This window comes from Malaclemys terrapin, chromosome 5 (assembly GCF_027887155.1).
Source record: "Malaclemys terrapin pileata isolate rMalTer1 chromosome 5, rMalTer1.hap1, whole genome shotgun sequence".
NCBI classification, from domain to species: domain Eukaryota; kingdom Metazoa; phylum Chordata; order Testudines; family Emydidae; genus Malaclemys; species Malaclemys terrapin.
Window position 1 is genome coordinate 48,349 of NC_071509.1, and position 15,342 is coordinate 63,690.

The 15,342-nt window shown below is 46.9% G+C and overlaps 1 protein-coding gene across 1 annotated transcript in view; it reads right to left on the bottom strand.

Moving 5' to 3' along the window:
• The window catches only part of SEMA4F (ssemaphorin 4F), a 189,498-nt gene that overhangs the window by 38,521 nt on the left and 135,635 nt on the right, over positions 1-15,342 (bottom strand). Inside the window, exons 9-12 of the mRNA XM_054030174.1 lie at positions 14,803-14,950; positions 10,165-10,387; positions 8,869-8,978; positions 4,767-4,924 (exon numbers count right to left, since the gene is read on the bottom strand). Of these exons, the coding sequence (XP_053886149.1) occupies positions 4,767-4,924; positions 8,869-8,978; positions 10,165-10,387; positions 14,803-14,950 (639 nt within the window). The remainder of the gene's footprint in view (positions 1-4,766; positions 4,925-8,868; positions 8,979-10,164; positions 10,388-14,802; positions 14,951-15,342) is intronic.

The window sequence follows — 15,342 nt, forward strand, 5'->3', positions numbered from 1 at the left end:
ACAATCTGATTAGAACAGCGAACTTTGGTGTTAAGGCAGAGAGGCTCCAGGCATGGCTGCCAAAATGTATTTATTTACTGTGGTTCCTGGGGACCCAAGGGATATCACAGAAAGAACCAGTGATCCAGCACTGGCAGATGTTAGTGGTACAGATTCTAAGAAAGCTCTTTATGAGTGAACTTCAGAAATAGAGCACAAATGCCAGTGTTTGGACCCTAAATGTCTTAAGGCAATCAGAGCTTTGGCATTAACCTTGGTTTAGAAGTCTTAACCAACAACTGGTGGTACACTGTATTAGAGTCAGTATGTTCCAGGGCCATGTCAGTCTGGCTTGAGGGTGGGTTTCCAAAGGTTTCAGTGCCAAGGACATTTCGGCACTCAAGAATAGGGTTAGAGAATCCAGGGAAAGGTTTCTGAGCTCACTAAGGTGATTCCAGATACTCGTCAGAACTTTTGTAGCTATACTGATTTCCTCTGGAGGGACTCCCACAAAAACATCTTAGAGCTTCATCTGATTATCCCTGCAGGCGCTGGGAGTAAACCATCAAAAGACAGCATCCCCCAGTAGTATTTAAAAGGAGACCAGGATAGTAGGCCCAGATTTTTTTAGGGGCACCAACAGCAGTCCCTAGGCGATCAGGGAACTATTTTATTTTTCTTATCGGTGGCAACAGTCAATGCTGCCAGGTTCTCTGACCCAAACAATGTAGATATGTTTGGGGGCCTATAAGCCACTTATGCTAGACCTAAAGCATCAAAATATGTGATTCTCCTGAATCTGTGACAAATCAGGAAACCTTGGTGACACTGATATAGGGGATCACAGTGGACGAGAAGCTGGATATGAGTCAACAGTGTGCTCCTGTTGGAAGAAGGCTAACGGCATTTTGGGCTGTATAAGTAGGATCATTGCCAGCAGATCGAGGAACATGATCATTCCCCTTTATTCGACATTGGTGAGGCCTCATCTGGAGTACTATGTCCAGTTTTGGGCCCCACACTGACAGAACAAGGAGCAATGGTCTCAAGTTGCAGTGGGGGAGGTCTAGGTTGGATATTAGGAAACACTATTTCACTAGGAGGGTGGTGAAGCACTGGAATGCGTTACCTAGGGAGGTGGTGGAATCTCCTTCCTTAGAGGTTTTTAAGGCCCGGCTTGACAAAGCCCTGGCTGGGATGATTTAGTTGGGAATTGGTCCTGCTTTGAGCAGGGGGTTGGACTAGATGATCTCCTGAGGTCCCTTCCAACCCTGATATTCTATGATTCTATGATAAGACTCCTTTAGCAACTGGTATTTCATAGACAGCGAATCATGCTGACATCAGCTCCAGTTATACTGAGCAAATATGGGAATTTGAGTATTATTTATATTGGGCACCAAACTGCTTTGTCAAGTGGTTTACCCAAATTATTGGTGCTGAATCTTTCTACTGACCTATGTTGGCTCATATGGATTCTATAGACCACAGAGTTGGGTACAGTACGCTTCAACTAGAGTCCACCTTAGTGCTGTTTATAGTGCTCCCGAGCCACTTGAAGCAAGAGTCACAGTTAATTGTGCCAAGTTCTCAGCAATAGGCCCATGCACCAAGAAGGACCAGAAGACCTAACACTCTTTTATATTGGTGCTGGACTCCTTTAGACTAGTGGTACCCTAGCTAACGGGGTCAAAACCTTAGATGACCCAGATTGTTGTGGGAACATTAATGCCATATGTAACAGGCACTGGAACACTTCCATCAAGTGGTTCACCAGGGTTCATGATGCTGGATCACAGGCAGTGAACTCAGTTGACTTGGATGGATCTGGGGGATGGTGCCAAGACGTTGAGGACAAACTGGATCAACCCAGAGGGACTTGAGAACTGTGACACTGAATTGATGGCACCAGAGACTCAGGGATCTCAGCTATCAGTGGTGCCAGGACCTCAGTGCTGAATAGAGCAACCCACTGCATCAGTGTTGTGCTGGGACCTTGGCAACATATAGGTTGACCTGGAGGAATCTAGAAACCTTGGTGCTGCATTGATAGTTCTGGAACTCTGGAATGAACAGGTTAACCTGGACACATTCAGGGATCTTGGTGCCAAATGGCACCAGGCCCACATGGAGAAGACCAGGGAGAGGGATACTGCTTAAGCTGAGTGTCATAGATCTATACAGGGTTTGTTGTATCCTGGCCTTCCTTCAGTCCCTTTCAGAAACACCCTTTGTATTCACCAGGCACTGGGCTTAACTTTTTACAAGGGTGAGCCATGCAGCCCCATGGCTCCAAAACTGCACCTTCGGCCTCCAACAGCCTGATTCTCACTGTGCACTCTTACATGGAGTTCAGAAGCCTTTAAGCTTCTGCATCTTCAAGGAGCAAAGCAACCAGTGAATATTTACAGTGACATGGGGCACCCTTTTCAAAACAGGAGCATTTATTAGTCAACCGAAACACATCATCTGAGATTACTTAGGCTAGCATGGAAAAGTCAACTTAAGACAGAGTTACTACTGGCAAAAGCAACTGCCTTATTACTCCATTCCTTCCTGGAATCCACCTTGTCTTTGTCTGTGGCCCTCTGTCTCCTTGTGTGTCTATCTGATCAGTTCTTAACACAGTCATTTGAAACCTCCTGCCACTATTTCAAGTTGCAGCCCTGCTGTTTCCACCTCTTCCTTGGCTGTCATGTGCTCCCCTTGTCTCCATTCATATGATGAGATTCCTTGATAGTTCCTTCATCTATGCTTGCCTCCACCACCTAGCTCTTATTCTCTTTGTCCCAGAGGAGAATTTATCTCCTTCAGCCCCAGTGGACAGCAGCACAAAATGAGTGGATAAACTGAGACACACATTGCTCATAAAAATATTACAATTCCCACCTTCTCCACACTGAGCACAGAGTCACTTAAGGCTAGCAGATGTCAAAAGTAGTTGCTGGACTTACACACTGCCAATTGGGCTTGAAGAACCTCCTTCATCAGTAGGGGGCTTTGAGACAGCCCGTCGGTGCCTGGTGCTTATTTCAAACTGAACAAATTTGCACTGTTACTCTATCTAAAATGGAAATGGTCCCCAAAGGCAGAATCAAAAGAGAAAGCGACAAGGGAAAAGTTGAGGACACGGCATGTGAGCTAAGCTTGCTGCACCTTTGGTGATTAAAAATGAATTTGGAGAGTGGCTGGGGACACTCCTCTAACACCCCAGTATAAATTATAAATAATGGAGATATCCTATCTCCTAGAACTGGAAGGGACCTTGAAAGGTCATTGAGTCTAGCCCCCTGCCTTCACTAGCAGGACCAACTAGTGATTTTGTCCCAGATCCCTAAGTGGCCCCCTCAAGGCTTGAACTCACAACCCTGGGTTTAGCCAGCCGATGCTCAAACCTCTGAGCTATCCCTCCCTCCATGGGGGAAGAGATAAGAGGTCCCAATGGACACTGCTTATTAGAAAAATTCTGCAGCTTGATGGCAGGGCTGCTATATACCATAAGTGTGAATATGCAGAGGCCACTTAAAGAAGAACTGTAATATTATATGATTTAACATCCCTAGAACACCTTTAAAAAAAACAAGGCTCCATGCACCTGAAGAAGTGAGTTTTTTGCCCACGAAAGCTTATGCCCAAATAAATCTGTTAGTCTTTAAGGTGCCACCGGACTCCTCGTTGTTTTTGTGGATACAGACTAACACAGCTACCCCTCTGATACAGGACACCTTTAAAGTCCCTTCTAATTTATACAACACAGGATACATCTGAACTAGTCCTTCAATAGGGTGATGAGGAGAGGTACACGGGGTGCGGTCAGGCCAATTTGTATTCCATTATTGTAAGTCTGCTGGACACCTCCAGTACAGACAAGGAAATACTGAAGATGCCTATTCTTCTACCAGCCAGATTTCCTTTTCCTAGTTAATAAACCTTCAGTTAGTTTAATATAGGATTGGCTACAAGTGTTGTCTTTGGTGAGAGATCTAAGGTACAATTGACCTGGGGTAAGTGACTGGGAGTAAGCTGAATATCGCTGTGATTTTTGGTGTAACAGACCATCTATCACAAAGGCACGCTTTGTTGCAAGACAGATGGAGTGCCCAAGGGGGCTGTCTGACTCCACGTTAAGTCTGTTATAGTGCTTGAGGAATTCACACTTGATTGTTGGTTGGTGAACTCTAATTATAGATCACTCTACCAGTTTGCGGTTTGTGCCCTGGTTTGTAACAGTCTGCCCTGCGGTTGGCACCCACATTCATGAGCCACTTCAGACTGACAGTCAGTTTTGGCTCTATTCTTGTAGGCAGATAGGGCTTTGATTAAGGAGAGGGTACAGACCTTACAGATCATTTCAGGTTCCATGCATTGTGATGATGTGGAAGAAAGAATTTAGAGGGCTATGGGAGAAGCAGACAAATAGGGTATCTAGGCTGGTATCACTGGCAGAGTGCAAGGGGTGGAACAAAGTGATAAGTGAAGGTGGGAAGCAGCATTCTGGACAAGTTGGCATTAGAAGGGCTGGAGCTCAGGAAAGCCAGAGGGCAGGAAGCTGAAATGGCCCTGGACAGAGGAGATGGGACCCATGATGGGGAATCTTAAAGTCACAGGTGTTGCAAATGGCAATGTTGCAGAGGTGGTGACAGGCGATTTGCAGGGGTCAGATTTCAGGGAAAAGATGTCACCATCCAGGCTACAGGCAATCGTCGGCGGCAGCAATCCCTCAAGGTCGAGGTTTTATTTTTCATGGGTCCTTTGGTGACAATAGGAAATGGAGGCAAGTCACTTACCCACTTTGTCCTTGGTGGCGTATACAAGCACCCAGCTCTCTGCTCCAGGCACAAGCGGGGTCTCTGCCCAGGACACACTCGATGCAGCTCTTGTATCGCTCACAGTCTGTTGTGTTGACTTGAGTCACTTCAGTAGAGGACCCTACATACAACCAGCTCTACAAAGGTAGCAAGAGAGAACAGAAGGTGAAAACCAACATTTGCAAAGTTTGGCTATGTACAAAGAGTATCTTGGGCACAATAGATGGGCTGAGGTGGGAGCTGAGCACCCAGATTTTCAAAGTCGGGGGTGTTTGTGCCCAAGTTGCCCAATGAGCACTCCAAGGGAGGACAACAAGGCAAAGTCTAAGTGATAGGTACCTCTCACCCTCCCATAACAAGGTCCTCACAGAGATGCAGGCTCATCCCTGAAGCCATCCAGCACCTCATGACTTTAAAGGGGAGCAGGAGAGAGGCTTCTCTACATCCTAGACAGGGTCAGCACAGCATTCTTCTTTGCCTCTGGGTCCTCTGATGCAAGTTTGCTGCCTCTTTGCCTAGGGGGCTTTGAAATGATGTGACCTGCAGAGTGTGATGCTCTGTACCCCAGGGGAACACTCTGCACCCCCATGTTAATCCTTATTATATGATTGTGTGGTATCCAATGCAAAGTTTGTCATGCCAGGTGTCTTCGGAAGGTTCATGATACACTGAGCATTGTTGTTACAGTAATGTTATGGGTTGTAATTTCATGTATATAGTTATGAGGCTGAAAATGTGTCCTCATGGCTTAAAACAAGCCCAGGCAAAACTCTCCAGGAGCAGAGAGGCAGTTCACACCTCATCAGGGCATGTATGGGACAAACCCAGCCCAGCCTCACAGGAACAAAGGACAGCAACAAAGGATCTGTTGGACTCTCAAGTGAGTCACCCCCCTTCCCTTGGACAGTTTGGGACTGCAATGAGGTAATGCTCACCTAACTCTGAAGGGGGGGGGGGGCGCTAAGCCAAGAGGCAAGAAAGGACATGATAAAAGGGAGAGATGTTTGCCATGCTCTCTTTCTCTTCCACCTCCATCTACAGACACCACTACCAAGCGACTGAAGCGCTGATCAAAGAGGAGAGCCTGGTTGAAGGGCAACCAGCCAGCCTGTGGTTAGACGCATCTAAGTTTGTAAGGGCACTGAAAGTGTTAAGATCAGCTTAGAATGTATTTTGATTTTATGTCATTTGACCAAATCTGACTTCTTGTGCTTTGACTTAGGGGGGAGGGATAGCTCAGTGGTTTGAGCATTGGCCCGCTAAACCAAGGGTTGTGAGTTCAATCCTTGAGGGGGCCACTTAGGGATCTGGGGCAAAAATCAGTACTTGGTCCTGCTAGTGAAGGCAGGGGGCTGGACTCAATGACCTTTTAAGGTCCCTTCCAGTTTTAGGAGATGGGATATCTCCATTAATTATAATTATTATTATAATCACTTAAAATCTATCTTTTGTAGTTAATGAATGTGTTTGTTTATTCTACCTGAAGCAGTGCATTTGGTTTGAAGCATGTCAGAAACTCCCCTTGGACACTGCAAGATGGAGGTTCCTAGGGTTGTATCTGGGACCGGAGATATTGGCTAGCTGCACAATCCACAATCGGTTGCACAATCCAAGCAGCGGCTGGCCAAAAGTGCTCACTCATGTAGCTGGCAGCAGCTTACATGCTAGAGGCTGTATGGGAACAACCCAGGAGTGGAGGGTTTCACAGCAGAGCAGGGTAAGGCTGGCTCCCAGATTCAAGGATTGGAGTGACCTAGCAGATCACCGGTCCAGATAACACCAGGGGAACATCACGGTGACGCAGCAAGCAGGGTGTATGTACGGCTTGTTATGTCACACAGGGTACGTGAACTTCTAGATCAGGTGGAATTTTCCGTCAGTGGGGGGAACTGCACTGTCCTCCTCAGGGGTCCAAGGACAGAACATAGGACACTTCCCTACTCCATGAATACAATGGATGGATGTGACATGCAGAGGGTGATAACTTCTCTAATAACCAAATACTCAGGCTGCTCTATGTAACAAAGGGCAAGTTTCCTTCGATATGGTCCAGGGGCCAGAAGATGAAGCTAGATAAACTCAGAGTAGAAATAAGGGGCAAATATTTTGTTTAACAGTAAGGGGAATTAATCACTGGAACAACTGACTGAGGGTGCATTCTCCATCACTTGGAGTCTTTAGATCAAGGCCTGGCTCTCCACAGGATCTACTCTAGCTCAGACAGAAATTATGGGCTGGATGCAGGAATTACTGGGTGAGGTTTTCTGGCCAGTGCTACACCGGAGGTCAGATTACATGAGCAGAGATCCCTTCTGCCCTTGAAATCTGTACATCTGGGAATCACTTACATCCCAGTGACCAGTTCCCTTCCCTCCCCACCCCATTGATTTCTGAGGCTTTTCTATCATTTGACGGGCTGGTACAGTCATTATGCCATCCCCATCAACACCATGCACCCCTTGCTGAAGTATCTTGAGCAGCCTTGGTAGCAGAGTGCAATGGGGAAGCAGTGACGTTTAGAAACAGGGAGTACAGCATCACAGCAGCAAGGACCCCTAAGGCCGAGGCACCAGGCGCTCAGTGCTCATAGTAGATTTTCAAAGACCAAGCACTGTCCACATTGTGCTTTGAAAAATCTCCATACAGTTTGAGAGACTAAATCTGGGCCCCTAGAAGGGTCCCTTTGACAATCATGCATGCAGACTCTATAATCCCATGAGCCTCTGGGTGCCTCTCCTGCATAGATCTTTGCATTCCTCCCACTTTGTGCAGTTTCCTGTCACCTCCTTCACAAATCAGGCAGGGATCAGCCAATGGGACACTCCTCCTCTCTGGTGTGAGGAGGAGTGCAATACAAGTGGAAGATATAGCCAGCCACTTGAATAACATTTTGAGTGGGAGTTGTCTCTCTAGGGACGGGTGAAGGGGGAAGTGAGACTGGTGCGAGAGCTGTGACTCAGCAAACTGCACAACGAATAGGAAGACATCCTCAAACAGGAACTCCCAAGGGAGACACAACAGAGCCACCTCAATGCTAGCACCTCCACCAGACTATGGCATGCTACACTGCAGCAGCAAGAAAGGAGCTGGACGGGGTCACAGCCGCATCTCTTGAACTAAAGATTTGGATTCACAAAGGAGCACGCGCCCAGCCCAACAGAAACTGTTCTTCTAAGAGCTCCAGTTCAGTGCCAAGCATGGATCCATCCATATGGTAACTCTCAGAAGAGCAATCCATGACCCAGATACAGAGAACTGAACAGTCTCCTGACAATGAGGTGAAAAGATTAAGGGTGTGATCATTAGGGCAGAGAAGTCTAATGTATTGTGGGTAATGTCCACTCACAGCTGAACAAAACGCTCCCTGTGAGTGAATGGAGACTAGAGGAAGAGCCTGTATACCTGCAAGGGCCTGAGAAAGGAAGTGCAGACAGGGCCAATGCAGCTGACCTGTCTCCCCACCTCACACTGAGTCTGGGATCAGGAAGTTGGCCAGAGGTACCTGAGAAACTCTTTCCCTGCCCTGGACGACACCATGACACCTATATACTGCTGGAGCCGCCAGCCACAAAGAGAAGGCCCATGAGCCTAAGGATAGCACTTTTGTGGCCAGTAGCCCACAGCTGCGGAAGTCACTCCCAGCACAAATCTCAGTGCTGCCAGGACCACATATTAAACTCACGTGACCACTGTTCATACAGCAACCAGCTGACAGGGGCAAGGGGAAGAGAAACAAGATTCCATGGAATTTTTAATATATAACCTGTAAGATGTACAGTTGCCATGGTGCTGAGCACAGTGTAAGCACTCAGGCAGATAACCAGGGGTGTCTGGGTAAGGGAAGAATCTATTACCCTCACCAACAGGGAGCAATGGAACCCAGTAAACCTCATTTACCAGTGAATCAGGGATAAGGAAGGCTGGGGCCAGGCAGTCACTTTTTGGATTTGATCCACCAGACCCACATTTTCCCACCCTGTACATGTCAGTTTCCTTTTCAAATACCACGTGTCCATCAGTGCAAGGAACATGCCAGCCTATCCAGTGCTAGCTCCAGGCACCCAGGGGCTTGTTCCCTCACCTGGTAGAGCTGCAGGTTCTGAATTGGCTGGGGCTCTGGGAACAGTGTCAGATCCTCAATAATGACAGCTTTTTGGGCAATCTTCACTGCTTTGTGCAAATGTCCATCCTCTGCAAAGGGAAGGCCAGAGCAGGGGAAGAGATTAGATCAGCACCACCATCTGGTGCCACAGCAGCAGAAACAAGCTCCACAACTGTTCCTTCCCAAAAGGGCCTCAGCTCCCATGCCAGGGGGTGGCCATTCTTGCTCTCACCTCAGATAGCTGCCCCCCAGCCTGCATCTCAAGCCCTCCCTGACACCTCCTCTCTCCATCACTGTGGACAACATCAGCATCTGCCTGTCACTCAGTCCTGTAACACAGAGGTCACCTTTGACTCTGGATGTGAGGACCTAGAGAGAGGTCATACCATGTCTATGTCTTCCAGATTCTTTCTACATAATGTCTCTAACATATGGCCTCTCCTGCCCACCCACACGGCTAAAATTCTCATCTGGGCTCTGGTTCTCGCACGTCTCCATTACTGAACATCCTTCTCCCTGGCCTCGACAAATGCAGTCTTGCCCAATGCACACCATTCAGAATGCTGCTGCAAATATTGTTTTCCTAGCCCATTGCTTTGACCATGCCAGCCCCTCCCCACATACCTCCACTGGTTCCCCCTTTTCTGTCACTTCAGACATATGCCCTTGTTTTTGCTTTCAAGCCCCTTTGCAACCTATTCCCACCCTACCTATCAGCTCTCATTAACTACTGAAATGCTGACTCCTGCCCCGAGTCAGACCATCATGCCAGCTTCCATCGCCCACTTGTTACATTTTCAAACAAACATTTTGTGCTTTCTCCCCTCCTGCCCCCCACACTTGGGAGATGATCCCAGTAAATAGATCCCAAACTAACTCATTATCCTCCTTCAAAACCCTCCTTTGCTGTGAAGTCTAGAAAAAAATTGACAATGGTGCTAGTGTGCTGAGCCCACTTCCTACCATGCTGACCAATATTATCTCTGTTTCTTGGTACTCCCCTCTCAGTCTGTCTGTATCCATCCCTTGTGTTATTCTTAGACTGTAAGCTCCTTGGGGCAGGGACTTTTGTTTGTTCTGCATTTGTACAGTGCCTAGCACCATGGGGTCCAGGTCCATGAGAGCTACAGTACAAATAATAAATCATCTCTCCACTCCACATGGCTGCCCCCAGGTGACTGCACCTGATTTACAGCCATACCCTCCCAACCTGTGCCCATTCTTTCCCTGTGCCTGTCCATTCCTGTCCCCACCCAGTGCTGCCATCTCCCTCACCGGTCCCCAGGTACAGCACATCATATTCCTGCCCAGAGACGCTTCTGACACGATGTACTGCAATTCTGAGGTACTGTGTGTCCAGCTTGACCAGCACGGGTCCCATTTCCAGCGGGTGAACAACCTGGTCCATGAGAGGATGATCTCGGACAAATGTCAGAACACGGTCAGGCAGTGCCAGCGAGGAGCCAAAGCCAGCCAGCTTCATGCTCTTGGTAATGCACTGTGGGTAAAAAACAGGAAGACATGGTCAAATGACCTGGGCAGCAGAACACTTGGACTGGATGTTGTCTCCTAGTCAGAAACTGGTAATTCCACTCCTTCAGCACCCTCACGATCTTCTGATTACAAAGTATGGTGCATACAGCCTGCATATGGGGTTTCATACACACACAGTAGCAGATCACCTTGTGTTTCAGCAAATTCCACTGGGGACTGGGCTAACCCCACAATGGCTCATTCAGGCTTTTAAGGCACATCTCAGAGCAATAGAGGGACTACTTAGCTGCCCTTACAAACAGGTCACAAAGGTATCTACAGGCTAATGGCTGACTAGGGAGATGGTTAATAGCTTAACTAAGCACCTGAGAAAGTGGATATAATGAGAAGCATTAGACACCACTGCCATCTCTGCCTACAACAAATCCTCCTCAGATTAAATCTGCCCTCTCACAGACAATCAGTTATTTTTGGCCATTATAACTGCTAATTTTGGGGCTTCGGCATTTTGCCATTTTAGCCTTTGCTGTATTTGTGTATTTTCCCTAGAAAGTTTTACTTGAAATTAATTTTTATATATTTTTAAAGTATGATTTTTTGCCCAGGAATTTTTGAAGTATTGGTGTTTTGCCTTGAGTGCTTTATTAGGCAGTTCTGATAAAATCAGTTATTTTTTTAAAGAGGCATTCTGCCATAGTAGCACTTTTTTTAAATAAGATGTTACAGTAGCAACTTTTGTGCATCCTGGAATTGCAGGATTGAGCACAGCGCTTGCTGGCCTGCACAAGTGTACATGAGATTAACAAACACTAGCGTCCCACCTCTCACTCAATGTTACCCCTTCTGAGCAGTTAGGATGCGACCCAACAGTGCTTGGTTTGACTGATGTTTTGGCTGGATGGCTCCTGGCTCGGTGCGCCAATTTATTGATAAATTGGGCAGGGTTAATTGCTTGACCACACTTTGGTTTGTTATGAAATATACTTAAGAGACCAAATAACCAATGCTAGTTAGGTTTATTGCTATAAGCCATTATAATATAGTACAGGAAAAAAGGTTTTATACCAGGGTGGGCAAACTTTTTGACCTGAGGGCCACATCGGGGTATGGAAATTGTATGGCAGGCCATGAATGCTCACAAAATTGGGGGTAGGGGTGCGAAAGGGGGTGAGGGCTCCATCTGGGAGTGTGGGCTCTGGGGGGGAGCCAGAAACGAGGAGTTCAGGGTGCAGGAGGGAGCTCCGGGCTGGAGTGCGGTGGGTTAGGCTATGGGGTAGGGCTGAGGCTGGGGATGAGGAGTTTGGGGTGCAGGAGGGGGCTCCAGGCTGAGACCAAGGGGTTTGGAGGGTGGAAGGGGGATCAGGGCTGGGGCAGGCTGTTGGGGCATGGGGGTGGTGAGGGCTCTGGCTGGGGGTACGGGCTCTGAGGTGGGGTTTGGGGTACAAGAGGAGGCTCTGGGCTGGGATCAAGGGCAGGAGGGGAATCAGGGCCGTGGCAGGGGATTGGGGCTCAGGGGTGCAGGCTTCGGGTGGCGTTTACCAAAAACATGTCCCCCCTCTGGCTCCGAGGCGTGGCCAGTTGGCTCTGCAAGCTTCCCCCTCACAGGCACCACCCATGCAGCTGCCATTGGCCGGGAACTGCGGCCAATGGGAGCTGTGGGGTTGGCACCGGCAGATGGCGCAGTGTGCAGAGCCGCCTGGCCATGTCTCCGCGTACTACATAGGAGACGGAATGGGGTCATGCCGGCTGCTTCCTAGGAGCTGCGCAGAGTAGAGCAAACCCCCCGACGCCGCTCCCTGTCTGGAGTGCCGGAGCGGGGCAAACCTCCGATCCTGCTCCCCAGCGCTCAGATGGGCCCGCGGGCCGTAGTTTGCCCACTCTTGTTTTATACAATACCAGTCTCCAGGAAGACACCTCATGCAGTGTTGTTACATTTACTTTATAGAATCACATTCTAAATTTAACCAATTAGGTTTTTACCTTGTTTTTTTTAATACCATGATGTAAACAAAGGCACAAAATGAGCTCAAACTAGCTACGGGAATAAAAGGAAACAAGAAGACTTTTTATCAATACATTAGAAGCAAGAGGAAGACCAAAGACAGGGTAGGCCCACTGCTTAGTGAAGAGGGAGAAACAGTAACAGGAAACTTGGAAATGGCAGAGATGCTTAATGACTTCTTTGTTTCGGTCTTCACCGAGAAGTCTGAAGCAATGCCTAACATAGTGAATGCTAATGGGAAGGGGGTAGGTTTAGCGGATAAAATAAAAAAAGAACAAGTTAAACATCACTTAGAAAAGTTAGATGCCTGCAAGTCACCCGGGCCTGATGAAATGCATCCTAGAATACTCAAGGAGCTAATAGAGGAGGTATCTGAGCCTCTAGCTATTATCTTTGGAAAGTCATGGGAGACGGGAGAGATTCCAGAAGACTGGAAAAGGGCAAATATAGTGCCCATCTATAAAAAGGGAAATAAAAACAACCCAGGTAACTACAGACCAGTTAGTTTAACTTCTGTGCCAGGGAAGATAATGGAGCAAGTAATTAAGGAAATCGTCTGCCAACACTTGGAAGGTGGTAAGGTGATAGGGAATAGCCAGCATGGATTTGTGAAGAACAAATCATGTCAAACCAATCTGATAGCTTTCTTTGATAGGATAACGAGCCTTGTGGATAAGGGTGAAGCGGTGGATGTGGTATACCTAGACTTTAGTAAGGCATTTGATACGGTCTCGCATGATATTCTTATCGATAAACTAGGCAAATACAAATTAGATGGGGCTACTATAAGGTGGGTGCATAACTGGCTGGATAATCGTACTCAGAGAGTTGTTGTTAATGGTTCCCAATCCTGCTGGAAAGGCGTAACGAGTGGGGTACCGCAGGGGTCTGTTTTGGGACCGGCTCTGTTCAATATCTTCATCAACGACTTAGATATTGGCATAGAAAGTACGCTTATTAAGTTTGCGGATGATACCAAACTGGGAGGGATTGCAACTACTTTGGAGGACAGGGTCATAATTCAAAATGATCTGGACAAATTGGAGAAATGGGCTGAGGTAAACAGGATGAAGTTTAACAAAGACAAATGCAAAGTGCTCCACTTAGGAAGGAAAAATCAATTTCACACATACAGAATGGGAAAAGACGGTCTAGGAAGGAGTACGGCAGAAAGGGATCTAGGGGTTATAGTGGACCACAAGCTAAATATGAGTCAACAGTGTGATGCTGTTGCAAAAAAAGCAAACATGATTCTGGGATGCATTAACAGGTGTGTTGTGAGCAAGACACGAGAAGTCATTCTTCCGCTCTACTCTGCTCTGGTTAGGCCTCAGCTGGAGTACTGTGTCCAGTTCTGGGCGCCGCATTTTAAAAAAGATGTGGAGAAACTGGAAAGGGTCCAAAGAAGAGCAACAAGAATGATTAAAGGTCTTGAGAACATGACCTATGAAGGAAGGCTGAAAGAATTGGGTTTGTTTAGTTTGGAAAAGAGAAGACTGAGAGGGGACATGATAGCAGTTTTCAGGTATATAAAAGGGTGTCATAAGGAGGAGGGAGAGAACTTGTTCACCTTAGCCTCTAAGGATAGAACCAGAAACAATGGGTTTAAACTGCAGCAAGGGAGGTCTAGATTGGACATTAGGAAAAAGTTCCTAACTGTCAGGGTGGTTAAACACTGGAACAAATTGCCTAGGGAGGTTGTGGAATCTCCGTCTCTGGAGATATTTAAGAGTAGGTTAGATAAATGTCTATTAGGGATGGTCTAGGCAGTATTTGGTCCTGCCATGCGGGCAGGGGACTGGACTCGATGACCTCTCGAGGTCCCTTCCAGTCCTATAATCTATGAATCTATGAATCTATAAACCTTATCGCTTTATTCTGTACACATGCATTTTAGGTACCAAAGGGTATGACGCCACCTTCTAGTTTTGTACTAGGGTAAAACAATTATTTGTTATGTCCTCTTCCTTTGGGATGTTCCAGTACAGGCCTGTGAGAGTAATTTTCTTTTTGCTCCGATGGTAAAGCACTCATCTGTATCAATTTTGACGGCTTTTTTATTTGCTTAAAGCCAAAACTTATTTTAGTGAATGCAAAGGTTACGGGACACTTAGCATAAGTTATCAGGGTTATATAAAAATTATAGGCCAATTTAGGCTATATAACTGCTATAATATTTGTGCTTACTTCATACTGAGATAGATAGATAGATAGGTAGATATGTGTATGAATGATGTGGTACATATTATTAATATGCTACGTATATATACTAGGCAGCATATGTTAGTCAACACCTCCGTCACCTCCCCACGCAGTGTTCTAGGCCAAAGCCTGAAGGTCCACAGCCCTGTTCATGAAAAAGAAAAAAAGAACAGATCTGTATCTGTCCAGTAGCCAGCACAGTTCTCATCACTTACTGCGCCTGGCCGTGGCTCAGGGACATCCCCACCCATGACACTTGTCCACTTGTCACAGTCATGTTTAAATTCCTTGAAACGGCCATTCATGGCTTTCTGGATGTCCCGAATGCTGTAGGCACAGACAGCTGAGACCTGCCCGCCGTCCCTGAAGGAGAAACAGAAAGGGAGGTTAATTAGCTGTAAGAGAAGCTTTGAGCAGATTGTCAGGGGAGAATCCTCAGACTCAGTGGCACCATGGAATGATTTGTGTGAAGTTAAATAAGGAGGGTGGCCCATACAACCTCTCAAGTTTCTATTTAGCATATCAAAAAGAAGATTTAGAGGTGACTTGATTACAGTGTATAAATACCATCATGGAGGAAAAATGCCAGGTACTAAAGGGCTCTTTAATCTAGCAGAGAAAAGCATAACAAGACTCAATGTCTAGATGCTGGAGGAAGATAATTCAAATCAGAAGTTAGGGACAATTAAAAAAACCAAAGAGAGATTAGCCATTGGACCAAAGTATCATGGGAAGTGGTGAATTCTCCAGCTCTT